This window comes from Dendroctonus ponderosae, unplaced genomic scaffold (genome assembly GCF_020466585.1).
Source record: "Dendroctonus ponderosae isolate FM_Combo_2020 unplaced genomic scaffold, Dpon_F_20191213v2 Dpon_F_20191213_6, whole genome shotgun sequence".
Taxonomy (NCBI): domain Eukaryota; kingdom Metazoa; phylum Arthropoda; class Insecta; order Coleoptera; family Curculionidae; genus Dendroctonus; species Dendroctonus ponderosae.
Genome location: NW_026018814.1, coordinates 10,563,743 through 10,590,219, shown reverse-complemented (window position 1 = coordinate 10,590,219; position 26,477 = coordinate 10,563,743). Strand labels below are relative to the sequence as shown.

Below are 26,477 nucleotides of genomic sequence, written 5' to 3'. Positions count from 1 at the left end.
AGAAACATTTGATAACTCTGATGAGTCTTCTAGTAAGTAACAATCTTACTTACGCGTAAATCTCCATCTGAGGTGAAACCAATAAGCCGCTGCTGTTTCCTAAGGCCACTTTTTAAAATCGTTCCTTCGAAGCTCTGACGAAAAACCGTCGCATTTCCACAAGATATTTCAAAGTTTGAAATTGAAAACAAAATAACGCACCAACAATATTTGAACATGATCCAAACGGCAAGTCGCACAGCTGGATTCTCTTCGAGGAAGAAATTGCTTTTGGTTTCACCTGCTACTAAGTGATATATATATATATAACGTCTTAATTTTTGGCAAAATTAAGTGATTAGGACTGCAGTGATTAAATATAAGTTAGAGCCCAATTTATCATAGCAAAAACTACGGTTGGTTGAGTACAATAGTTTGCGTTTAGAACGAGTTTGATAGTTAATTCATTCGCACACGATATCGCTTGTGTAAGAGGACATAGACATAAGGAAGATCGTATTTAACAATTAAATAATTAGGTGTAAAAATACACAATTTATTTTAAGTGTCGATTTTTTACCGCACTAATTGCTTGAGGTGCATGCAAGCCTTTTCAAATTTTAGTCCTGTCGGTTTTCGATAGTATTTCCATCTCGTAAGTTGCCCTGTTCTTCAATTGTTGAGGTTTTTGCAACATGAAATTTTTGGCTCAATTAACTTTAGAGATTGTGATTGTGTAAATGTTGAAAGGTAATAATATTTTCTACTAATATTATACTCTTCCAGCAACTTTCATTATCATTTCCCAACAGAAATTATTTCAATTTTGTTGTCATGTACCAACGTACTTTTACAAAATCAAAACACTAAATCCGTTTTTATTTTCTTCATATCAAAAGTTGAAATCGGTATGTCTGACATTGAATTAATTTTCTAAAATATTTGCTGTGTTATTTTAACTCATTTCCTTGTTTTACTTTGAGTTAAGTATATTTTTATCCGATTATTTTTCTTCGAAAAGTTTAAAACTTCTCGTGTCCCATTTTAGAGCAGGCTTAAAACACATGTTTTCAAACAAATTGATTACAGAACGATCAATCAATTTTTTTGCTTAAGCTGTGTTAAGTGAAATCAGGATTAAGCATTCTTCAAACAGTATAGGAAGAAAGAACCAAATCGCATAATTTTAAGTCAGTTTCCACATTAAATTCAATGTTTATTCGAAAACCCATCACGTTTTTCTGTCGCTTTCTTATTTCATCTTCCATCTTATTTACTTTCACCCTAATAAGAAGTCAGTAAACTTGCTAGTATCATTTCTTGTCGACTTTTCCGGAGTAATACAAGTAGTGCATAAAATGTCCGAAAACTATCTTAAAAATAGTTGTTTTTATACATAAAAAAATTAAAATAAAATAAGATTTAATGTAAAACGTAATCAGACACACGCAATTGTGATAAATTTGAAAAGTTGTTTATTAATTTGGATTATAGTTCAACAACACAAACGTTCTGTAAATTTTCGAAATTCGCTACTAATCTGATACTTAAAACAAAGTCATAGGAGCAGCAGTTGGAAGTTATTTATATAGTTTATAGTTATATATTCTTTATAATTTAATCTCAAATATTATGAATAAGTTCAATCGTTCACCTTATTTATAGTTTTGCTTGCATTTAACAGTCTGAAATAAACGAATTCTTCTTTGTTTAAAATGCAGTTCGAATTTACAACTAACAACACAAACTGACAATTTATTAATTAAAAGCACTTTTTTATATACTTAGCTCACATTGGCTTTTCAGCAACTAAACATCTTAATTGTAGATTTGAAAAACATTATATTAATAATGGGGAACATATAAAGCTAATAAACGTGTGATTTATTGAATGTGGTTTGCTACAAAAAGCAGTAAGTTTTCTCAACGAGAATGAATAAGTGCTTTCTTTCAAAAGTGATTCGCAAACAAAAATATATATCCAGAGTAAAATGGCAGAACGTTTAATTACATAATTGACTTATTCTTGTGAAAAAGTAACAGCATTTTTTATTCGCTAATTAACGAAAGTTGGAAAACTATATCTGGAAAACATTATCTGATGATTGCGTTTTTTTTCAGTCAGCGTGTCTCATTTAGTGAAACACTTTTATTTTGCAGTTTGCTTCGACTCTCTCAGGGTTAATAAAACAGCAACTAGCAAGACGAAAACTTTTATTCAAACATAATAAGTAAAGTTTTTAAACAGCACTATCAAATTCAAGCTACCGAACTGGCAATAGTATGGCCATTAGCTATTTTATAAACAGGGCGACCGAGAAAAAACCGACGAGTAAACAGAAAATTGTACTTCTTTGTCCATTAAAAATGTTGGCTCAAATGTTATTCATCGTCTTTACTTATTCGCCCTGTACGAAAATACATATGGGAACATCGACATATACAATAATACATTTGTTTATAACTAAGCTGAATTCCCTTGTAACTGAATTTTTAGCTGCCATTTGACTGTGCAGTCGAATTTTTTCTTTTAATAAATAATATTAAACCTATAAAAGCAAAGGAATAACAAAACATAATCAAACAAATATAGCAATAAATACTGAGCAAACAAACAGGAATAAATTATAACATAAATTCAAAACAGCTTTAACTATAATAATGGGAAAATCTAGGTACTTTGTAAATGAATCATACATTTCAAGAGTAGTAATATACTTCCAACTATAATTTCAAAATGTTTCAAGCTACCAGGTATGGAATATAACACAATGATCAAAATAATCTATAAACTGCTCTTTTAGCGTCCAAAGAACCCTTAGCGTTCATGATGCTGCCAAATATCGTTAAGGACAATGTAGTTTTAATTAATCCATATTTGGCATGTACTGAAATCACGGATTTTTTCAACACAATGATTCGCATAAATGATACCTTATTTCAAAGTTTTAGTTTCACTGATTCATAGACACTCCACTCACTTGAATCAAAACATACAAAGCACAAACGTAAGCAAGAAGCATAACAACCAACTGCAATGATAGTATTTTAATTTCTCGTAACTACTATAAATTATTTCCATTACAACACTTCAAGATGCAAGGTGTTCAAAGTCGAATTAAAATACTAAAGATGACGATTACTTTTTACTAAAATGATATACACAAAATAACAAACTAATAACTTGGATGTAGTTGTACGTATATCACAGAAGTATGAAGAAAATTCATACTAGAAAAGTAACATAGAGCTAAGTTAAGCACGCTTCGAAGCGACTTACTAAACTCATTCTCACAAAAACATCACCATACAGAGAAAAAATAACATCAAACCTACTTTATTGTGGTGAAAAATAAGTACAAAAATACGTTACAAAAATTACCTTATCATTAAAAAAATACTTAATTTTCTTTAATTGCCTGCGTTTGTTAGAAAATGGGACATCTCAAACGCCATTGTAAAAAAATAAATATGCAGCCCTCTTCTAAAGCGCTAGCGTAGCAATTGCGTTAAAGGTGAACTTTGCCATTGGAACAAAATATATCATCTACATATCACGAACTACCTGCAATTTTAACTTTCGCAAGTTTGTTCTGCTTGTACGGTGGTTTAATTCCATATTGCTTTGATACGTTCGGCATACATTTAAGTACACCTTGAAAACCCGGAGAAGCGTTATAATTTGGCACAACGTGAGTTGTCTGATAAATAAGAACTTCTTCTAAATCACATTCTCTGAAAATAGAAACATTTTCTTAGGATTTCTAGATTTGCAATCAGATCGAGTGATATGAATCGTGGGAATTAAAAAAATCAGCAATTTTTTATTTATTCATAAACAGTTGCATAGTAATTATCCCAACTCAAATAATTATTTTTAAATTAACGGTAAGATGCTTACCGTGCATGCTCCAGGAACTCTTGATACAAATCTTTGGGTATTTGGCTCGGTTTTTCTGATTTATCTACAAACATGTCCGTTTCTCTATTGTAAAGGTACAAAAAGTCATTCAATTGCTTTGCAACTATTGCTGCTCTATCTTTGGTTTCCAGTTTTGTACTCGGGGCCTAAAATAAGAACATTTTAGGTTTTAATAAACGCGAAACCAGTATTTTGTTACTTAAATCTGGTCAATTTTTCGAGCTTTTAGACCGTCGCGGAAAATAATTTCTTCCAATTCTTCTTTCCACGATAGCTTAGAAGCCTGAAAAACTCACCATTTTCAAGCAAAAGCCTTGAAAACCAGACTCTTTTGATACGTTGTTGTTTACTATTGCCAAAGGCGAAGAACGAAGGTTTACCTTAACACTATATGGTGTTCTCAAATAATTAGAGGCTTTTTGCAGAAACTTTAAAACGATTTCTACATGATCGTCCTGATCTGGTGCGCTAACGATCTTTTTCAGTACACAAACCAAATATTGACTGAATGTTTTTCTCGCTTCACATTGTCTAAAACATGTCACTAAGATTAAAATAAGATATAATTCGCTATGAAAGCAGCTGGTTGGCCTTCCATGTAATTATTTTCCAGCTGTGTGAAATACAGCCAAATATGTGCATAGACTATGGAATGAAATCAAACTGCTAATTGAAATGGTGGAAATAATAAAAAGTCAAGTGTACAATAAAATTGCATTGCTCACAAATCACTTACGTAATTTTCTTGCCGCACTTCAGCATATCGATAATCTTCTTTCGTAACTCTATACTTTGCGATTCCTTCGTAATTTTACATAAAACTAAGGCCTGCTTATGACCCCTGCTTAATGCCCTCTCATACCTGTCCTGCCTGCCGTTCATCCTCGGTGGAACTGAATATAAGAATATACTTTAAAATCGTTAATCAAATATTAATCCTGATTCATAAAAGTGCATTTGAACGCTAAACTACGGTAACATCTAATGTATGTATCGACTTACTTGTAGTTCGAAGAAATACCTACATGTGTTGTTGTCAAAAGATGACTCTCTTTTTCTATCCAGCGATGAAAACTTGGCGCGCGCTTGTTGTTTTTCGTTAGATCTATTGACTCTGGCCGGCATATCAGGGAACAAATGAGAATATAGAGACATATTGAAGTTATGTGCATTAGTGACATTGTAGGAGCTTGAAACTATGCCAGATATCGGAATTCCGGTGACAGGGTCTGAAAAATTTTAAGGAAAATCACTTGGAATGCGTAATCAACAAACAATTTATAATCGATATCAAACAGTAATAAAACATACATACTGAATGAATCGTGTAAAATTTTTACCTAAATACTGGGCATATCTAGTCCAACTATCCACAGCAGGAAATATACGGACAAATCCGCCGCGTCTATCAAACTGAGCCTGTGCATTCTTAACAATTCTACTTTCTTCCGGAGTGGGCTGTAGAGAGGCTGAAGAAATTCGTCGTGTCGAAACCGTCGAAGATTGTTTTTTTGACAACGAAACATTGCTTAGACCGTCTGCTGAATGTACTCTACGACACTGAAATACAAAATAATTCATATAAAAAAATTAATAAAATCTCTGGTAAAAACTCACATTACTAAGTTTCATTTTCAGTCCCAAATTGCCCTTGGTTAAATTTACAGTACTGGTGGGTCTTAAAATCGGATCAACCGCGGGAACCCCCACAAGAGTTAACAAGTCTGCTAACATAGCAGATTTTAGTCTAACATCGAGTGGACTATCACAGTTCAATGAAGGCGACAAATTCACCTCAAGCAACCAAGGTTTCAGGTTGGAATCAATCAGGATATCAAAACCATACAATTCTAAATGTATGAAAGCGATGACATTTTTTCCATATAAATATGTAGATCTGCACTCTTACCAAAACAGTTATTCGGATGTGGCACAAACATCTTCCAAGCGCAAATAATAGAATTAGCAGAGGATAAAACGGCCTTAATAACCATGTCCTCAATTTGGGACATTAACAGAGTGGTGTCTTTTCCTTCCGATTTTAAGTGGCGTAAGAGTGCGCTTAAAGTCCACTTGTGTCCAACGTTTTCCGCACTAGGATCATCCGATCTAAAATGCATTTTATTCTAAAAACTAAGCTTCAAACTAACTAAATCCCGTCCAACTATTTCGAGAAACAAAAAAATAACTCACAATAAACTTCTTACAAGTTTACGCACTAACAACATAACCGATTATCGATATGTGTAGATGCAGATATCATGTTGATAACCCTAACTACTCATAACAATAGAAAAATTAATCTAAAATAAAAATCTAACTGATTTGCAACCTTTCATTTCTCAACAAGTTGTTCCGATAAATAACGGTTTTATTCAAATTTATATCCCATAAATTAATAGCCCATCCACTAAATAATTAAGTATTAAATACTTACTTTACATAATCGCTATGGTACTTGTTAATGCTGTAATTGCAGAGATGCATGCACGGGTTCCACAATTGCTTGTGACTAGAATCATATTTCACAGTGGCAAATCTCACCAGACCTAAATGATGTTAGTAAGGAATTATACTGTTTGTGCATTTTGGAAAAAACTGCATTGAGAAAAATATTAAATTAGTGAAAGCATTAAATCTGCTAATTATTGTTCATAAGGTTTATGAGTAAAAAAGCCCTGATCTTTGTCTCCAAGCGGCATTATCTACTAAAGAATCAGTAAGAAATAAATCCGCAATAAGTAATTTCGCTCTTGTCGGAAAAAAATGTAAAAATGAAATCATCTGCATTTAAAATACCCCTGCAAAAGTTAATTATTTTTCACACCAAAGTAATTATAAGGTTCAATTATGAATCAATTATTGGAGATAAAGTAACAGGGACTGAATGTAATAATATATGTTATTTTGAAAGTTACTATTCCAAGATAAGTTATTATATTACCTTCTTCGTAAATATAAATAATCAATGGATCGAAACTCGTAACAACAACGTAAAGTCTCAAATCGCATTTGTGACCAGCCACTAAAAGGGGATTTGAGATGTATTTGGCAACCACAACTGGTTCCTCCAGAGGCACTTGATTAGGAGACTCCACAATAAAAATTCCTTTAAAAAAAATACCAATTATCCAGCATAACAAATCAATTCTAGTACCAATTAAATATTTATTCCTTGAACTGGTAACAATAACTACACAAGGAATCAAAAAGGACCATAAAACGGATAAATCAAACAATTAACTAAACGACCATCACTTCCTTTTTGTACCTACCTCGAAACAATAAGACAAATGAAAACTGCTGAAGGAAATGACTTGCATAAAATTTCTTTAAAGTCATGCCCTTGAGTCAATCAACTAATTACCGTATAGTTATTTTTTTTTAAATAGAAAACGTACCTCTTCCCCTGCTGGACGCAACTGGTTTTACAATCCACGGCCCTTTCACTCGATGATGCGTAGAGCACAACTCCTTAAATTCCGTAGGCATTACAAAAGTTTGGGGTATAAAATCGAAATGTTTTAGGCCCTTTAGATGTTGCATTCTTTCGATGTTCTTGTACAGGCGATCTTTGCGCGTTAATTCGTACGATCTTGGAAAGTGATTTACTCGTTGGTGTGGTGCTAGAGTTCGTAGGGTTCCTTTAAGTAAATTATTACAAAATCAAATGCAATGAGTAAATTCTAAAACACTACAAACATAATTTATGGCAGTAATTAAATAAAAACTACGAAAAAATGTTTATTGGAAAATAGTGGCGTATCGATTATTTAAACGCTGGCCTAATATCATATTATGGCTAATAAAAAAAGAAAAAGCACTGGCATGGTAGTAACACCTAACGTGAATACCTAAAAGCAATTTCATGCAAAATTTATTACTTGCAGAACGAATATTTGTCGGCAACTTCCATGTCGGCCATGAATAACCCTGACAAAATGCAAGTTTCACTGCCAAGAATTAAAAGTTATTGTTGGCAGAGCTTTTAGAGAAATTAAATTTCTCTGCACTTTTCAAAATTCGTCTTCACGGCGCTGCACAAAGGAATAAGGAAAAAGTTCGTATGGTTCGAAAAAAATAAACAAAAACGACACCAATAGATCGATAAATTGCAAAGACGGAAACACATCTTCAATAGCAGAAGTGTCCTCTAAATTAAGCCGTTATTCACAAAGATTCAGTGATAAAGAATTTATTAAAAAAACATAGCAAATTACGAAAAAATCAGTTTTTTTAAATAGACAAGAAAATACAATGATAAGGATTTTTATATTGAATCACTAAGCAACTGTCTTTTGGGCCTCTGAACGGTTCCCATCCACCTTCATACCTCCCAAAAGACAGACAAACTAACTAAATAATTTATAAAAACGTAAGTAAACTGTTTTCTTTGGTTTACTACAGAATATGTATTCCTTGCGTTCATCACCACGATTCCTTAAACATAGTGTTTTGCATTGTTGAATATGAATATTTGATTCATAAATGCATTGGAAAGTAATCGACTCAAGTATAGTGCAACCGAATAAAAATCGTTTTTATTTGTTATTCGATAAATATTCTTCCATATTGTCGTATAGTCCAAGCTTGTTACAAAAATATTTCGATCGGTTTTGAAACTCGCGAAAATTTAAATAAGCGTTTCTAAAAAATCGTTAATTTTGAAGCCCTTGTACTATTACCCTCAAGACGTTTATCATACAAACATTAATACATAACATACTTTGTTGTAAAGTAATTCTTTAACGTCAAGATGAAAACGTTTTTATCTGTGCTGAAAAAACGTAAAGTTAAATTACCCAAACAATTGCAATTGTCTTATTGTTATTAAAAAACATTAAAGTGTAGATTACCGAGGGGGTTACATAAATAAACAATTGACTCATAGCGGAAACATGTAATTAAACTACAATTTTGTAACGACTGCGATTAAAATCGCATTGCATTTGTTGTCATGTCTATACGATATTGATAAATTGATTGCTTTTCTATAGAAAGACGTTGCCTTCTTCACAATCAATTTTATTTCAATTTATTATTTAGAGTTTTGATATGCTGGCTTATTGAAGCATGCAACTTTATTCAATGGACAAAGGCGCTCGAGCGAAATATGTAAGCTTGGGAAAATTGATAGGACTGTTGTGGATGACTGCGGTTTATACCATATTACCGTAATTGTGGTTTACCAATCAATAATATGATATAATGATATTTACAAAGTACGTAGATAATATCGATTTTTCAGATCTACACATTCATATTTTTTACTTGGAAAATAACTTTTATAATCAGTTGGGAGTGAAATTGAAACAGCAAAAATATTTAAAAGCTTACCTGGTTTTGGGTGGGAACCAGTCCATAATAAATTAAAATCAGATGAATTCGGTGGAACCTCAGTAATTCCATGGCAGTCTAGGAGTTTCGATAATAACTTTGTTTCAGCTTGTAACACCTAGAGAGGTACTTTTTGTGAAAACATAAAGTAAAAACTATCGCAAAATAAATGTGGGTTAATAAGACAAATCATATTTTAATTATATTAATAAAAAAGATAATATCAATACCTTATAAGTCACGTGTAATTTATGACCTGGTTTATCCTGATTTGACCTAGTGGTAGGATTGGCCAATGCAGAACTCTTGAATACTAAAATGGCATTTCTGGAACCCAATTGACCTCCTAAGAGCCACTGGTCAGACGGTATGCTGGGTTCGTAAGGTAAAATAGACGAACTGGAAAACACATTAAAAGTGCAAATTTTTTTATCAATAAGAACATGGAAATAATACAGTATTTTAAAGTATTAAACAAACATATACAGTAGAATACAAAAATTAGTTTTTTTTTGTTGGAAGCCAGTTATGAAAAATACAAAAAAACAGACGCCAACCCTAAGTAGGTCTGCTTAAACCTAAAAATTCAAACTTCGGCCCTAGAAAATTACTTTCTATAATCCTGGCACGATTTTGTGTTATCGAGGAAGTTTTCAATATGATTTAAATAACTTTAAATAAGCAAAAAAAAGAGTAGTTAAAACTAGTGAACGTTAAAGAATAATTTCTCTTATCGCGAAACGAGAATCGCTTTTGGTAATATTTTATCGCATAAATAAATAATCACGAAGTCAGTTTTACAACCAGATTTCTCTCAAATCCAGGTAGATGATGAAATGAATATTAAAAATAAATAATTGTGTTATATGAAAATTTCTGTTACCTTTTCCTCTGTGAGTTTGTCGCATGTTAAATTTGATCAATTAAAGCCAGAAATGTTTGTACTGCTTTCACTCGTAGGGTGTACGGTAAGGGTTTCGTAATAATTAAAGAAAACATTATTGGGGCCACAGAATCAAACAAACATCACAAACTTGGCCAAGACATGAAGAATTTTAAAGAACAAAACACCAAATCGTTGGCCATTTGGAGGCATAAGAAAATGATTAATTAAAATATCTAAAACATCATAATTAAACTAATTATTTTTTTAAATTATGCTGATGGAAAATGCAATTAATATCAAGAAATAGATATTTACTTTCATTTCTCAGTAAATTGCAAATTTGTTTTTTCCTCGCAGCCAATCTGTTTCGCAAATTCTATGAATCATACACAAGCCTGCAGACCGCAGTAACCCAGTTTTTTTATGTTGCTCTACCTATCGCCACAATACCTTTAATTAACGATAAAATTAATGCCACCAGTCGTTCGTTTCGAAGCAGATACTGATCAAAATAAGCGCAAAAAAAGCACAGTTCGTTTTGGGCTTGGCACAATGGCGGGACAATGTAAATTGAATAATTTGTATAATTTCACTTACTTTCTATACAAAAAAACATTAAAATATAAAATTTTGTTGACAAAAATGCCTAATTAAACGATAATCATCAGACTGCATGTCGACACTTACCTCATTGTGTACAAATAGTCTGAACCGCAAGCTTCTCAGCTGAAGCTCAATGTATTTTTAGAAACTCGGGATTATTAAGACTTCGTCACTTAAAATTTACAATGAAATGAAAGAAATAAAACATTCTCGGTTTAAAGGCATATTTTGAGTATATGAATCATGAGCAACTAACTAGCATTCCGCTGTTCGTGCTTGATATGACTTTCTACTCATCAGATCAAAATAGATTAGCAAAATCATTAACGCACATTGAAGAATTCCTGTCAAATTGCAATCTGTTCTGTTTCTTTATACGTCCATTCTGCAAACTTTCACTATACGTTCACTAATGATTAAAAACACATAAGGCACATAAATCAAAGCCGTAACAAATAATTTGTACTAGAATAAGGCATGAAAATAACAAGTTGCCAATAGTGCAACCAATGAAGATAATTATCCTTTAAGAGGGAAACCACTAGTTTATAAGCATGGTACACATTGAAACAATTGCGCTTGTTTTGGGCAAAACATGGAAATTCTGCCTCTATTACTCAGCTAATCTCGGAAGCAGCAATTACATTGCGCTCAGTCTTAATAGCTGAAAAGCATGCAGCCAAAACCGCTCTTAATAGACATTGATTATAAAATGATCCTGCTAGCTAGAATAGAATCGATTTGCAACCATTAAGCCATAGTCTAGGATTACGGAAGAATCAAAACAATCAAATCATAAAAAAATCTGTCAAGCTATGCAACAAAGCAATAAAAAATTGCAATTTGACAAAGAAATTACCAGAAGAACACGAAGCCATACAATACGGATGAATTCAACGATTTTTTTTCAATTAATTTCTAATTCTTCTTTAGTCTATCATACTCTAGACTACAATAGAGGGTAACGTTCCAAAAATTGACTCATCAAGGAGATATAGCCACAATATAAGGACGGCATTGTAAAAGAACGATTCAAGAAAGAGAGCGTTAATTAGTAGGAATTGTTATACTGCCTTTCAGTGGTAAAACCTTTTCAGAAAGGACATTAGGATATAATTATATGCATAAGGAGCGCTATTTTTAGAGCAGTCAATAACGAGAACTGAACGGTAGCATGTTTTTTATTGTTCTAGATTCCTTGTTTCTTCGGAAGTAAACCATAACTAAATGTTTTTCTAGCTGTTTTTATGAGAGATGTTAAACCACTTTGGGTGAAAATGAATTCGGACAATACGTAAATCACATTTTATATGCCGAAAAACAGCATTATGTAGGTGTAGAATTAAACTAACACAAATTAAAATTATTAATCACCAAGATCAGAAAATTGAAAAATATTCAAATAAGAACAAAGGACACATTTTAATTGTGAAAACATCACTAAATTAAATTCACTTCGTATAATTCCAGTAAGGTGATTCAAAACTCTTTGAAACAGATTCTCTTCGAAAAAATAAAAAACACAATAAATCACAATTTAACAGGATTAATCGAGAATACATCTATCTCTAACACTTCATCGGTCAGGTCAGTATTTATAAAACCATAAACTTTGACACAAAAAAAAACGCGCGCGGCACAACTCCGCAACAGAAAAATCCACAACTTTTCAGGAAAACTGATGTTCTTCGACTGACTCAATATTAGTCCGTGGCCTGTCTGTTTATTACCTAATAAATTACGCGGGGTGGCTGAAACTGTACGGTTGAGCGCTCCAATGTGATATACTATACGGGTTGTCCCTGTTTGAAACAGATACAAGAAGTTGTTTTTACCGAACATGTGGGAAATGCAGTAGAAATTTTATAGGTATAGATTTACAGTGTCATCATTTACTTTCTATAAACGTTGTTGAGCAGCAAGATAAATAAAACACTGGTTTTCAATGCTAATAAAAATTTACCACAAGTACTATAAATGAAATATTTGAACGGCACGAATAACTTTACAGAATGTGTACCCATTTTTGGAAGTAAAACTCTGTTAAGCCCAGAAAGAACATTTTTAAGTCCTTTGGTCTGCGTATAATGTGTACATGTCAGAACTTATATCAGTCCTTATATCGGACATTGAACTCAATGCTATGAAGTAAACCCATCTTAAAAAACGTAAATGATTAGACACATAAATAGAAACACAGCAAAAATGGAACATGGAAAATGGCATACCCGCGACTGCAATTTAAATATACATAAATGCTATCAATTGACTCAAAAAAAAATAGGACGCATGCATATTTCATAGATTCGATGTTTGAAAAAACTAAACACGATTAAAACTATGCAAAATTTCCAGGTCAAATAGTACAACTTGGTTTTCCAGTAAATATTCAATGAAAAAAATAATTTTAATTCAGCCCAAAAAATGTAATTCCTACTCAGTCCCCCTTTATAGAGCTCTTTATTATAAACGCACGAAACTGACAGAAAAATTCCGGGAAAAAACTCCTGCCCTTGTTTTGTCAATGCTTTATTATACCTGGAAGTTTCTGCATAAAATTACCATTCAATTCAATCGGGTTCTAATAAATCAGAAATCACACACGCACAGTAATTCGTCACGAATTGCCAATATCAATATGTGATTATTACCAGCAGAATCTATAAAAACATTAGGTTATTTCATTTAAATAATGGCATGTCATAGTTAAGAATATCATTTTATATAACTACTTACAACTAGTTATCGATTTCATTATGTTCAAAGGAGGCAAAATACAGACCCACGGGTAGCGAAAATTATGAAATAATTAAGGAGAACGGGAAAGAACATGCAGTGCTTTATATCAATAAATGTTCTTAAAAACAAAGACTGGATTTTTCAAAAAATTTGGTTCTGCCCTTATAACAGTCACAATATGTTCACGATAAAAAAAATTAATAAATAATACGGGATTGTGAACGCCTTGATCAAAATTGTCTCATCGGATATTAAGCTAACAGTTCTTCGCCTACAGTTCAATAAACTTGAAAATAATGATTGATTGTCCGAATTTGACCATCACACTACATTTAATGAATGTGAATTCGTGCTTCGTGAAGAACATAGCAATGAAGTGATGTAACAACATTTACTTTCAAGGAACATCCTGGGCACATTGAAACAATTGCAAACAATCCTAACATTAATTAATAAAATCCAAATCTACTGCGTTCAATCGCGCCAATTAAAACAAAAGGCGTATAGTTGCTTAATATTCAAACTTCTCAAAAAAAAGGATTTGAAAAAATATTGAATTATTTTACACTTAATTTAAAACGCAGAAGTTCTACATTCCCATTAGTCCTTGATACAAAATAAACGAAAATAAACCAAATACTGTAGGGTAAACAGTGAACACACTTCCGGTGCTATTTTTAGTAGCTGATATTTAGGGAATTATATTTTTTTCATCAATAGGAAGGATAAATTTGTAAATAGTTTGCCTGCGGGACTCGTTGCATTATGCCCGTGTTTATAATGATTATAAACAAAATATAATTAAATGTCTAGTAACCTGAAAGATTCACTAGCATCTCTCTGAATAAGGTTCTTGAGGGATTGGCAGACATGCAGGACGGTTTTGCTGGGTTGGGACTGGGGTTTGTTAAACTCAGGATTGAATCCAGGGTTTCCAATATTCTCAAATTCAGACCATGTGTTTCCATTACATTTGTGAAGTTGCCTAAAATTGAAAAGGTATAAACAACCTGGTAAACATACTAAAAGTGACCCCACATTAAGTAAAAAAACCTATATTAAACCTAAATTCACATTTGCTTTATTTTTGAACGAAAGAGGAATACCATTAATTTTTGAAGCCTTGATATTTACGTATAATAAAATGAAAATGACGTAAAAAATTTAAAAATCACAAATAAATTTGTATGATTTTGAAGTTTGCCACTTGACCGTTGGACCATGCTTAAGAACAAAGTTGAAATCGGATTTCAACTGAAATCGGACTACCATAACCTTTCAGCAAACTTCAATTGATCAGCTTTATTATGGCACGTCCAGGCCTAACTAGCGGAGCCCGAGCCGAGCCTGATTCACTGCCAATTCCGTTGATATTTCGTCAAAACACCGACTGAAAATCGATGGTCTGTCGGGGTTTTGACGAAACATTTGCCGCGACTCCGGCTCGGCTCGTTAGGTCTGGATGCGGCATTAGACCTCTACTTACATTCAGGAAACAAACGCTTACATCTAAAAACTTCCAAGTATTTTCCTGCTTATTTATGCTGTATCTCATACACAATAATATATTTACCAATCCAATATCACTTGTATGTGTCAGTTCAATATTCAAACACATATTGCGATAATAGTAACGACATTTTCATAACGAGATAATGATGGCAATTACTTAAATGAAAAATTCATTGAACTTCTTCCCATTGTCTTAAAAAGACCGTTAAAAATCACGTTTCGGTTGGGAGGTACCGAACAGTACGATTGGAATTCTGATTACGATGATTAAACAACGTTAAGACAATGGAAGCCCAATCAGATTGACTATCTACCACCCTCAAACCGTTATGGTAATGGATGTATTGACAATGTTAAGAACAGATAATTAGAAACGAAGATAAAAATAAAATAGGTAGAGCGGAAATAGCGGAATAAAAAACAGACAACAGCGTTCATATAAATAAATAACTAGGAATTTGAGGCGTCTAGACGTAAAACGGTCAAATGCAAATTGTACAGTAATTCTGAATGAAAATATGTGATGTCCCACGCATTATGCAAAATGAAATTAATGTATACATTCCAAGAATTGTAGTATTCTAATGACATAAAATATTTGAATAATTAATTCACTTTGAAAATTAATTGTTTTATCTTATGCTCTCTTATGCTTATCTTTCTCTGATGCTCTGTGATACAGAATAACTTAAGTGATTAAAGATTTATTTTGAAATCGCCAATTTAAAATATCGCAAACATTTTGAACATAATCAGCAAGCGTTCCATTATGTTGATTCACCATACTTTGAGGTTCCAGTAAACGAATATCTTCCAAAAAAGTACGTAATATGTTTGGTCAGGAATTTGCATAATTCTCGGCGTTTAATATCTTTTAATCTCTGGGGTTTAATATCTGGGAAAAATGTAGTGTTGCCTTTATCGGAATGGTTTGATTTTAAATAAACTATCCTTAGCTTGATACCCATATGAAAAATTGATATGCAAAAATACGTTTACTGCGATATTTAAAATGCCAGTAACTTCGCAAGGAGGAAATTTTCGAAAATTCCACAAGCCATTTTTGACTTTTTTGGTTGAAGAGTCCAAACGCGGAGCGTGGAAGATACAATTTTTGGACACCCGATATCACTACATCTAATAATGCCGGTTCTTTTCGCAAAGGTCCATCAACATATAAGGTAAGCAATACCCACCTACTGACTCGCATAGATGCAACCAATGTGATATAATATTGGGTTGAAACTTGAACATTACTTACCTAACTAACTTATCACGAACGTCGTTATCACCTTTAAAGCTGGCAGTTTCCTCAGACTTGAGAGACTCGGTTGAAGTATCTAAACTTTGACTAGAATTTTCCTCCATAGTATCGCTTACGTTCTCCATTGCTCACTAAGTGAATGTTGCACTAAAACTGAAACAAACAGACCTTGGATAAGCTAAAGAAGACTGCCTTAATTCGTATGATTTTCTTCCAAATAAGGAGCCCCATTTGAAAGTATAATTAATGGTTCAATAATGAATTACTGTACTCACATTTTGGTTGCTATGTTTGTAAATTTATATGAACATACTACTGGCAATTTTGCTATTTTCTCGCAGATTTTTTTTTGAATTGAGTTTTTGACAATCCTTCAAAGTTATTCATTTTTGTCTGGTTCGCCATTTTACATGTTTGCATTTTTTTTTTTCAAAATTACCTTTTTTATTAACATGATGTTCCCAAAGCAACTCCAAACCAGTAAATTAGTTTTGATAAAGAGCTTTATCGTTTTAAAATAAAACAATCTTATTTGAATAGCTTTGTTATCAGTGCTGCCAGTGTTCGTTAATTGAGTACTTTTTCAAATATAATTAATTTAATATTATCTAAGCGCTATAACAGATGCATAATTGGAAGACTGGTGTATTTCATCTGTGTAGACTTAACGAAAACTTACTCACCATTTAATTCAATTAAACTCTCTTTAAATTTAACAAGATAAGGGAACTATTTTATGAACTCACTACCACAGCTGATAGGTGTCACAACAAAAGCTGACAATTTTCAAAATGTCCGATGAAACTGAAAGTAAAAAATTGCCGCGACGTTAACAAATCGTGCAATCTGCGAAATAATTTTATATCGTCTTCACGTTAAAGGTTCAATTCGATTATATTAAAAATTTTATAATTATCTGTACCCAATAAAAAGGCCATCTCAAATTTTATTGACTTTATTTTTATCGATTGTGTTTGGCGGGATTGTGTTGGACAGCTTTCTTGCGGCTTGGAACCGTTTATGCCTCCCGATATATACAGGTATCTCAGAAAAAAGTACCGTAAACTCAGTGGCAAATAGACCGTGTCCGACAATCTCCAAAGTTAAAAAAGCAGCCCTTGAATTTAGATTTTTAAAATAATTTATATTTAGTACTTTCTTTGTTTGTGCACCGAATGTTTTCAAATTTGGCATTATTTCTGCACGTATTGCTCAGTATAACTGAGCCAAATTTAATATTCACCTATGAGTAATGCACAAAACGAAAGAACATATGAAAACGCAAAAAATGCTATTCTATCTGCGACAAATGAACCATTTGACAATCTTTTCGGGCTGAAAAATTAATATTTTCAATCTAGACTGTGATCTATGAACGAGTTTTCTTAAGCTAATAGAAATGTTCTTAGCAGTGGCATCAGCGCGGCATTCTGTTACTGCAGCAACTTCGATCATATGTTTTTGAACGACTTTTAGCGACTTAACCTCGTTTTATTTTCGGCATTTAAAAGTAAACTAAGAAAGTAGTGTTAGGTGTGAGTGGTTCCTTTTTAAGCAAAACACATTTTACGTAATGACTTGGTTTCGATGGTGGCACAAGCACGCCAGAATTTGGTTTAGTCCAAAGTCACCAGAGCAAGCTACAAAATGGACAAAAAAACTATCAGCAATTTACGTTTTCTTCGCTTGGAATGCTTTGGGCTTATTATACTTCAAATACCAATCAGAAGGCAAAAAATTACAATTAACACCTGAGCAACGGACAGGACTTAGTAAAGGTTTGTGTTCTAGCTAACCCAAATAATTAGAAACATTGTGCTACTCTGAAGATCGCAATACCTATGAAATAGCATATGAATAGTCTAATTAATGTCCTAAAACAAAAAGATTTCAGTATCATTGAAGTGACCAACATTCAGAAGTAACAAACTATGCTTTGCAACTAGGCACTTTTTAATAGAGCTTTAATACTTATTTACATTCTTTGTAATCCTGGTGTTGCTTTTTGGGAGTTATAAAATATAGATATAAACAATTTATTCAACTAAAAGAACGCACTTTAATGACGTCATGATAATGTTTGCAGGTCAACAAGAAGCTTTAGAACGAGGAGACCAGAAAGCAAAAATTATAAGAATAGATGGCTTTAATATTTCAGTACTTGATCCACCGGTTACCAAACTTGAGACAGGGCTCAATAAAGAAACACTAAAGAATTAAACGTGAACCTAGAAACTAAATAATGTGGATAATAAGTTAAAAGTTTATAGACCTAACAGGAAAGATTATGGCTATTCAAACTACTGAAGTATATACCTCTAAATCAGATCAAGGTGGAAAAATACCTGCATTTTTAGACAAACTTACAATATCAATGTTAACATGATTTGGAGTTTTAAATTTAAATATAATAAATGTTACGAAATTGAATGTATCAACGGAAACATCGTCATATGTATTATCTAATATTAATCTAATTATATTCGGAGAGTTATGTAGTGGTGTTTATAATATGTAGGAACGCGTTCATATCAGATCACAGCCTTGGGTTTGTCTGGTTTACCCTAAATTTTTCCATTTCCACCAGAAGGGATGCTCTAAAATAATACAAAGCTAATTTCAAATGTATTCCAAGAAAATGATTCATTTGCCACAAAAACAATAGACTTGCCTGTAAGTTTCGTATCTCATTACAATATTTTGCAGTTCTTGCTTGTAGAGCCTTGTGAGCATAGCATTATAGCACTCTAATTCTGATAGCCTAAACATATCCCATCTCAGCTTATGATCTATCTCTGTACTTGCTAAAACAGAGTAGGTAAATTAAATTAAGTTTTCTAAAGCTGCACATCGAGAAATGGGAATTGGAATATTGATCGATTTTGTTAAACTTCCTCTCCTAACTTTGAGCCAAATATTTCAGAAACCACTAGCAAAACGCTAAGCAAGAAAATTACAAATTTCTACATTCTGTATATGGCATGCGAAGCGTTTACGACCTTAAATACCCAAATAAGATAATCTAGAAAATCAGACTGCTATGTGCGAAAAAAACTTCTAAACCAACTAACAAGCATTCGAAACAATTCGAACAAATGCAGATACAATCTACGCTTTAAGAATCTGCAATATTTGCTGCTAAAATACACAAAAATAGGACTTATTGAGATTAAGATGCAGATTAGTTATTAGTTGACCATTTAAACATGTTACTTTCACTCAGCAGAAATCGGTTTTAACGGTTGGATTATGCGTTCCAGTTTAGTGAGCATATACCAAAAAGAGATACTATAGACTTTTTAAAATATAAATAACTTCCGGTTCTCGCTCAACTTGGAAGAAAAAAAATCGATTAATTACATATATATAACACTCAAAGCCAGGCCACTTTAAGAGCTTATTTATAATTACTACAAGTGCGTTATTTCGAAATGAAAATTCTTTTAAACAATCATTAGTGTTGAATGACTGCGTGTTTGGATCGTAAACTAACATTTTCGTATCATGTATTAAGCCAAATATCTAGACTTTCTTGTTCTAAAACGTCTTGCCTGACTTACCCAAGTTCTTAATGTTAATCGTTAAAAGAATCCTATTGTAGAGTATAGTATATCTATAAATACTTACATTTAAAATATACATTTAACCAATGCGGAATCTCTTCCATTAAATAAGGATTAGCCGGAACCAAAACACTATGCGGTTGATAATGAGTAGGTCTCATTGGAACGTACCGCTGGTAAGTTTGGGGAGCAATACTGCTGTAATTATAGCAAGGAACTAGACAAGGGTGTTCATATTGTGCCTGCCTTGTTATATGGCTGAAATATAATTCAAATGTTAGCCGGATGGATTTGCAATGAAAGCCGACAACTTACTTTACATAATATACACCGTAAATGGGACTTTGTATACATTGCCAGCCCGTAGGAAGCCCTTCTCGTTCTAGGGGATGTGACCAATGAGTGGTTTTAGTGTTATGGTCAATGTAATACTTTCTTCCCCTTAACGTATAGTCTACGGACCAACCAGGTGGCAGAGGCAGTTCTTCAGATGGCTCTGAAAATCACTTTCATGTTATGTTCGTTACGCTATTTTAACATTTCCTTGTTGTACCTTGAGTATTCTCAGTTCTACCCAAACTATGTCTAAGAGGATGAGCAATTGATTCTCCATAGGGAATTCCACTATGATATTGGCTTCTATTAAATCTGTCTATTTGAGTATTGCTATAAATGGGAGTGGATTGGATGTCTGGACCTGTCCTAAGGATACAAAAATCTATACATTGACAAAAGCAAAAATATTTTTGTACTGAATTTTTTACTTATGATTATTTATCCTACCTGGCTACGCTACTGTCTCGAGTATTCTGGTATATTGGGGAACTCGTCCTGTTATAGTTATCCTTGTATACATTGTTCTGGTCTGGCGTTAAAGGATATATTTGATCAATTTCAACATAGTTAGCATTATTCTGAAACGACGTTTCCCACCGTTATCAAAATGTAATTTATTCACTTTTTTTAAGTTTAAACTACCTTTATCACTTTGCTTTTGAGCTTGAGCTCAGCTTTTGAAAAACCGCCATAACAGCTCAATTGTATAATACATTTTTTTATGATAATTTTAATTAGTCAAAAAATCTACTTCCTGTTCCGAAGCCTAAGTTTTTTCGTGAAATAAATAATAAAATTATTGAGCTAGTTTTCCGATGATAAATTAATTAGCTTTTTTAGTAATTAAAAATAAGTAATTCTTTACAAAAAGTTATTCATAGTCTAGCGCTTAAAATAATGTTTAGCTGATTTTTATTAATTCCATGCAAAGCTTCTCAAAAAACGTGTACTTGGCTCAAGAGTAAATTAGATAATTATTTGGTATTTCGTGAAAAATTACGTTTTATAAAATCTTCCAAAATTATCCGTACACTTTTTATTTTACACAATCTATTTTTTCATAATTTATTAGTTTGATTTTATTACTTTTCTGAACATGCTTTTGAATTCTAATAAACTTTCCCTTGCAAAAAAATCTATATTATCAAGCTGAATTACTCCTAAAATACCTTGCATAAAACTGAAAAAAATACAAATCTGGCTTGTTTTAAACCATACAGAGCTTTTTATTAAGAATTGCATAATTTTTTATATGATTTCTATACTATGGCTTCAACTTAAGTGAACATACTGTATATTTAATATTATGTGTAATATTTTACGAATATTCAAAAACTTAAGTCCTATTAACATTCTATTAAATTCCCATTAAAGCTTTTTGGTTTTTCTATCACAGAAAATGAAATCATTCTTATCCCTTTAAACATAGATTTATAATGCTCAAACTAGCGAACAAGGAATGATAAATATTACCGATGTTTGAATTTGGACCAAAGTCAAGAGTTCATCTTGGTGTTGTTTATTATAGCACATCCATTAGGTAACATTTATTTGCAATATTAAATTCACTTTAGTTATTTTCTATTATGTGTTTTATTGGCGTCATTCAGCGCACAATTTACGTAAGTAACATATCTTCCAGACATAAATTAACAACATTTATTATATTATAAATAGTTGCATGATGAAAAAAAATTTGTAGTAATATTCCATTAATGCAGTTGCACTGATTCGTAAAATATGTGCAGTTTTCCACTTGGCGTTTGCAAAAAATTACATTTACCTTAAAAATTACTTACCGCTGATGAATCCAGATAAACATTAGCCAATGATTGGTTTGCATAAATATGATGCTGTGGATTACTATTCATGCTGTTTGCGTTGATAAAATTGTTTCCAGCCAATAATCCGGAACTGTTTTCTGGTATTGGACCCACAGATAAATTTGCAAATCTGGAAATATTATTTGATAAACCATTGGATTGTAGTTTAATGTAACTGAATATCTAAACAATGCCACATTATTCTAGTTCAGTTCGCAGTCAACTGGAAGCTTTAAGTAAAAAAATAAATACTGGTTTATATACAAATCATAGAGACCTAACTCCTAAATATTAAACAACTTCTTGGATTTAATGACCAATGGAAAAACTGGACTGATAATATTGGAATTTATTAGACAAATAAAGATTTATTTTTAATATTTGTATAAAACATTGCAATATGCTCTGAAAATCTAGCTGTGTCATTTACCGCAAGATTACGTTAAGAAAACGATTTTCTTGTTAACGCTAAGTATACAAAGTCGTTTCAAAGTAACTTCAATTTAATAATTGGGGCATTGAGGATACATGATTGATCAGCTTCTCAATGGGGTCAGGGGGGGTCAAGTAGTAGAAATTCAGTCTTTTGTTGTCTTGTTGTCTTTGAAATTAGAAAAATTATCGTTAGTCGACATAAACCCAGCACAAGGGGAGGGGGGGGGGTCGTGACCCCCTTGGGTATGTGAGAACAAAAAAATCATAGCTATTTGGAAAGCTTCAGTACCTAGCGCCAAATAGGATAAAAAACTATTGCATTCTTGCTTACTTTGTGGCCAAGTCTGGTACAGAAGCACTGGGGGTGTATTTCCCTTCGTGAGCACCCAAACCAACATCACTAATGGTAGTTTTCTGGTTACCAAACTTCTGTACAGTTTGAACAGCATTGCTGTTTTGCGATGGTTGTGACAAACCTTGGGGTGGAAGCGACGATCTGCTTTGACTTGAACTACGTCTCTTGGGCTCAGTGGTCCAAACATTAATTACTGAATAAGTGAAAAAGAAAGGTTTTATTGATGAACGTTCCTTAAAGGTGGAACGTGACTTACTTGGCATTTCAGGCGGGGTATCTTTTTTGACATACTTTCCCACAACGCCATCCTTAATAGCCCTTAGATCCTTATTCTTCCTGGACAACATTCTGAAAAGTTGAAAGCTAAAAAGTTAATAGCACGATTGTGCAACCCATACAAAAACCCAACAAGTTTGCAGCTGCGATATTTATGTTGGGGGTAACTAGTACAAAGCACTAAACATCGGCGGCACCGAAAATTACGTGGAAAGTGCCAGAAAAAGTTGTTTAAAATTCCAAGAGCAACTATCCTGTGTTGATCTATTTAAACATGACTTCTGCCTTTGTAGCCGATTTTATTGCTGGCTGGGTTGGTGGTAAGTAAAACACATGCTCACTTTTCATGTTAAAAAGAAATAATTCACTGGTTTCGCGGAAATGACCGATTTTTTCAATTAATTTTGCCAGAAGCGCTTTGTTTACATTAGTTCATTAGTCAAAAGCTTATTTTGGAATTTCCTGATCTGTCAGTTAATTGACGTTAAAAGTAGGTCTGAGACGTAGTCGACACTCAAATCGAGTTATATTAAATGGTATTTTATTTCCCGTAGAAAATTAATACATCAATCATAATCAAAAGATATTAACGCACGCTCGAATCCGTGTTTAAACGCTAATTTTCATTTCAACGCTGTGCGAAACTAGAATTGGTAAAAACAGAGATACAACATCTTAGACGGCTTCCTGTCCTTTTCTCCGGGCATATAATTAAATTGATAGAAGCTGACACCGGATAAGCCCAATACCCAAACAATTGTTCGCCTTTACCAATAGATGAAGAGCGGTGTATTTCTAATTCAACGATTTTTTAGGCATTTTTTGCGTTGTAACTGGCTATCCATTTGATACGGTCAAAGTTCGACAACAGAACTTTTCAACATCTTTTTGGGTAGCTGTAAGGGAAACGTTCAAATATGAAGGTTCCCTGGGTTTTTTCAAAGGCATGTCCTCACCTCTAATTGCATATGGACCAAGCAATTCCTTATTTTTTGGAGGCACTGGACTTTTTATGAAATTGCTGAGTGGTGCGGATCAAGCAGATCTAAACTACAACCAACAGCGCACAAAGTTCTTGTGGAACATATTCGTATCGGGTAATATTCCTAAAGTGTAAATCACTACAACAAACGTATTTTATCTTTGCTGTAGGATGCTTTGGAGGGTTTTTGCAAGTCACATTAATGTGTCCAGTGGAATTAGTAAAAATTGCTTTGCAAACTAGCACAGAAGACAAAAGCCCCTGGGTGCACAATGCAAACGCTTTAAAGTTTGAAGGTTCCATTCACACGTTCAAGACAATTTTTGCTCTTAAAGGACTTCGAGGGCTGTACAAAGGATTCGTTCCTATGCTCATAAGGTATTATCTACAGTGTCGTTATTATGCCTGTTATTAGGCATAATAAAACGATTGCTTAATTTTTTTAAATCTTGATTTGAGTTCAGCAACATTTTAGCATTTAAAATTGGCTTAAAAAATAGGGGATGGTTCCCCGTAATTATTGAAGACTACTATTTAGGCTGAAAGCAGCTCTACCCATGCTTCCGCAACATATGGAGTGTTGAACTTTGAAGAAAGTTTTTTTTATGTAACTTCTGAAAGTTTGCGGGCATTCAAATTTAATTTAGAATGCAGTTTAAACTTCAGTATTTATATCTATCATTGAGCACTCCAAATGATTGAGAATCTACAGGCTGATTGTTTTAAGCGCTGTGGTACATAAAAATGCGTTTTTCTAACACTCATAGGCATAGAACTTTGCGTATAATTAGAATATTCCAATAAAAAAATGTAAATGATCTGCCGCTTCAATTTGAGACACCCTGAATCAATTGGTATTACCCTAAAATAAACTAGACGTTAAAAAAAAATTGAAAATAGATGTAAAAACGGGATGAAAAACTTTGTATATATATTTGGACGTAGGTAACTGCTATATTCGAGCGCTAAAAACGTTGCTCTTTTATAGAACATTTGTAAATGGCCGACATCGCTTTACTAAATAATATAATATACAATAATATACAAAAAAAATGTTAACGGATTCGAACTTCTCGCCTAAAAAAATCTGATACAAAATTTCGTTCAGATTTTGTTTGTAATTAATTAATTAATTGTATTAACGTTGTATAACTATTGAATTACAAACAAAAATAAAGCAATCAAGGGTTGAGCTTTTGGGACCAATTGGTGAGTTTCTCGCGCCGTGAATGACTTGCATCTTCAGATAAGAAACAACTCAAAGATGCATGCCACTCGTGCTCGGGAAGCGCAAATAAATTTTTTTTCGCGACACTAAAGATCCGAAAAATGTATCAGTTCCCTAATAATTAATATTTTTGAGTTTTTCATTTTAACTTTGGTGCTCTGTCTCTTTAAAACCGTCCACATTTGGCATAATTCGTCCTGTTTTCACTACAGGAATGTGATACGATTACCAGATATTTTATATACCTGAAGGATATGATCAAGAATCGATATCTGTTCAAGAAATCGAGGAAACACCAACCTACTAAAAAATAATCCTGCAGATTCGCTATGTTAACACTATGTACTAACAATCAACAAAAATTAGAAATTTGTTGTCATCCACTTCCGTATCTACATGAAAATGTAGAATACTTTGCATGCGTATGGTTAGGAAACGTATTTCTTCGCCTTCAAAAAAAAACTGCTTTAAAAAATGCCTAATCGAACTTATTTTCTAGAGCTTTTCTTATATAAATTGATCCAAAAATTACTGTGGCGTTCCCAAGAGCAGGAAGTTGTGATTATTAACATACTTAAGAAACAGTAAAGACGTAAAAATGGTTCACTGTTGCACTAACGAATTTATTTTTTGTATAATCATAACGTTTTAGAGACGTCCCTACTGGTGGAATTTACTTTGTGGTGTATGAGGGTTTATTGCCGAAAAATAGAGAAGATGTTCAATGGTATCACAAAATCTGGGCCGGAGGATGGGCAGGTACATACATGTTAAAACAACAAGAAATTATTCCTTTCCAATGTGTTTTCTTAATTAAATAATCCTTTAAAGGAATTGCTTCTATATCAACAGTCTTACCAGTAGACGTAGTGAAAACTCGAATGCAAGCTGACGATCTCCTTTATCCAAATTACCATAACATGACAGACTGTATCCAGAAACTTTACAGAGAAGAAGGCAATTTATTAGTGTTATTGCAAGTGGATAATTATAAATCAAAACTTTCAGGAATCAAGTTTTTCTGGAAAGGATTGCCCGTCATTACGGCAAGAGCGTTTCCTGCACACGCCATGCTATTCATAGGATATGATATGACTATGATTTTCCTAGGTAGTAGAAGATAAATTGAATGTAGATTTCCGTAATTTTAAATATTTTCATATGGAACCCCAAAACTTTGGCTCCGTTTCAAGTGTTTAATATATTTCTTACATTGGACTAGAGGAATTGTATTAAT

The 26,477-nt window shown here is 32.8% G+C and overlaps 4 protein-coding genes across 16 annotated transcripts; 2 read left to right on the top strand and 2 right to left on the bottom strand.

Annotated features, from left to right (window-relative positions):
* Positions 1-2,176: 2,176 nt before the first annotated feature.
* Positions 2,177-17,027, bottom strand: LOC109536838 (tubulin polyglutamylase TTLL5). 8 transcript variants are annotated; one of them, XM_019903240.2, is made up of 16 exons: positions 16,926-17,025; positions 16,240-16,395; positions 14,284-14,451; positions 9,469-9,637; positions 9,239-9,356; positions 7,303-7,545; positions 6,846-7,010; positions 6,339-6,450; positions 5,811-6,010; positions 5,519-5,751; positions 5,242-5,461; positions 4,927-5,130; positions 4,638-4,794; positions 4,282-4,432; positions 3,881-4,047; positions 2,177-3,714 (listed from the first exon to the last, which is right to left on the bottom strand). In XM_019903240.2, exons 2-16 carry the CDS (start codon positions 16,365-16,367, stop codon positions 3,534-3,536), a joined length of 2,616 nt encoding a protein of 871 aa, XP_019758799.2. In that variant the 5' UTR covers positions 16,368-16,395; positions 16,926-17,025; the 3' UTR covers positions 2,177-3,533. The 8 variants fall into 8 exon arrangements, with proteins under 8 accessions (XP_019758799.2, XP_019758800.2, XP_019758801.2 ...); XM_019903241.2 differs by lacking the exon at positions 16,926-17,025 and adding an exon at positions 16,682-16,765; XM_019903242.2 differs by lacking the exon at positions 16,926-17,025 and adding an exon at positions 16,518-16,645.
* Positions 17,028-17,699: 672 nt separating this feature from the next.
* LOC109536846 lies at positions 17,700-18,740 on the top strand. The gene is made up of 2 exons (XM_019903259.2): positions 17,700-18,020; positions 18,329-18,740. Exons 1-2 carry the CDS (start codon positions 17,816-17,818, stop codon positions 18,460-18,462), a joined length of 339 nt encoding a protein of 112 aa, XP_019758818.2. The 5' UTR covers positions 17,700-17,815; the 3' UTR covers positions 18,463-18,740.
* Positions 18,371-23,481, bottom strand: LOC109536841 (scaffold protein salvador). 5 transcript variants are annotated; one of them, XM_019903251.2, is made up of 10 exons: positions 23,153-23,481; positions 23,011-23,102; positions 22,731-22,947; positions 21,941-22,094; positions 20,589-20,719; positions 20,359-20,507; positions 20,121-20,301; positions 19,870-20,063; positions 18,914-19,046; positions 18,371-18,839 (listed from the first exon to the last, which is right to left on the bottom strand). In XM_019903251.2, exons 2-10 carry the CDS (start codon positions 23,099-23,101, stop codon positions 18,779-18,781), a joined length of 1,311 nt encoding a protein of 436 aa, XP_019758810.1. In that variant the 5' UTR covers position 23,102; positions 23,153-23,481; the 3' UTR covers positions 18,371-18,778. The 5 variants fall into 5 exon arrangements, with proteins under 5 accessions (XP_019758810.1, XP_019758809.1, XP_019758811.1 ...); XM_019903250.2 differs by having other exon boundaries at positions 23,011-23,117; positions 23,164-23,481; XM_019903252.2 differs by having other exon boundaries at positions 23,164-23,481.
* Positions 23,482-23,582: 101 nt separating this feature from the next.
* LOC109536845 (solute carrier family 25 member 45) lies at positions 23,583-26,458 on the top strand. 2 transcript variants are annotated; one of them, XM_048667680.1, is made up of 5 exons: positions 23,583-24,127; positions 24,183-24,390; positions 25,893-25,999; positions 26,093-26,197; positions 26,249-26,458. In XM_048667680.1, the coding sequence occupies exons 1-5, from the start codon at positions 23,977-23,979 to the stop codon at positions 26,362-26,364; spliced, it is 687 nt and encodes a 228-aa protein (XP_048523637.1). In that variant the 5' UTR covers positions 23,583-23,976; the 3' UTR covers positions 26,365-26,458. The 2 variants fall into 2 exon arrangements, with proteins under 2 accessions (XP_048523637.1, XP_048523636.1); XM_048667679.1 differs by having other exon boundaries at positions 26,072-26,197.
* The last annotated feature ends 19 nt before the right edge of the window (positions 26,459-26,477 follow it).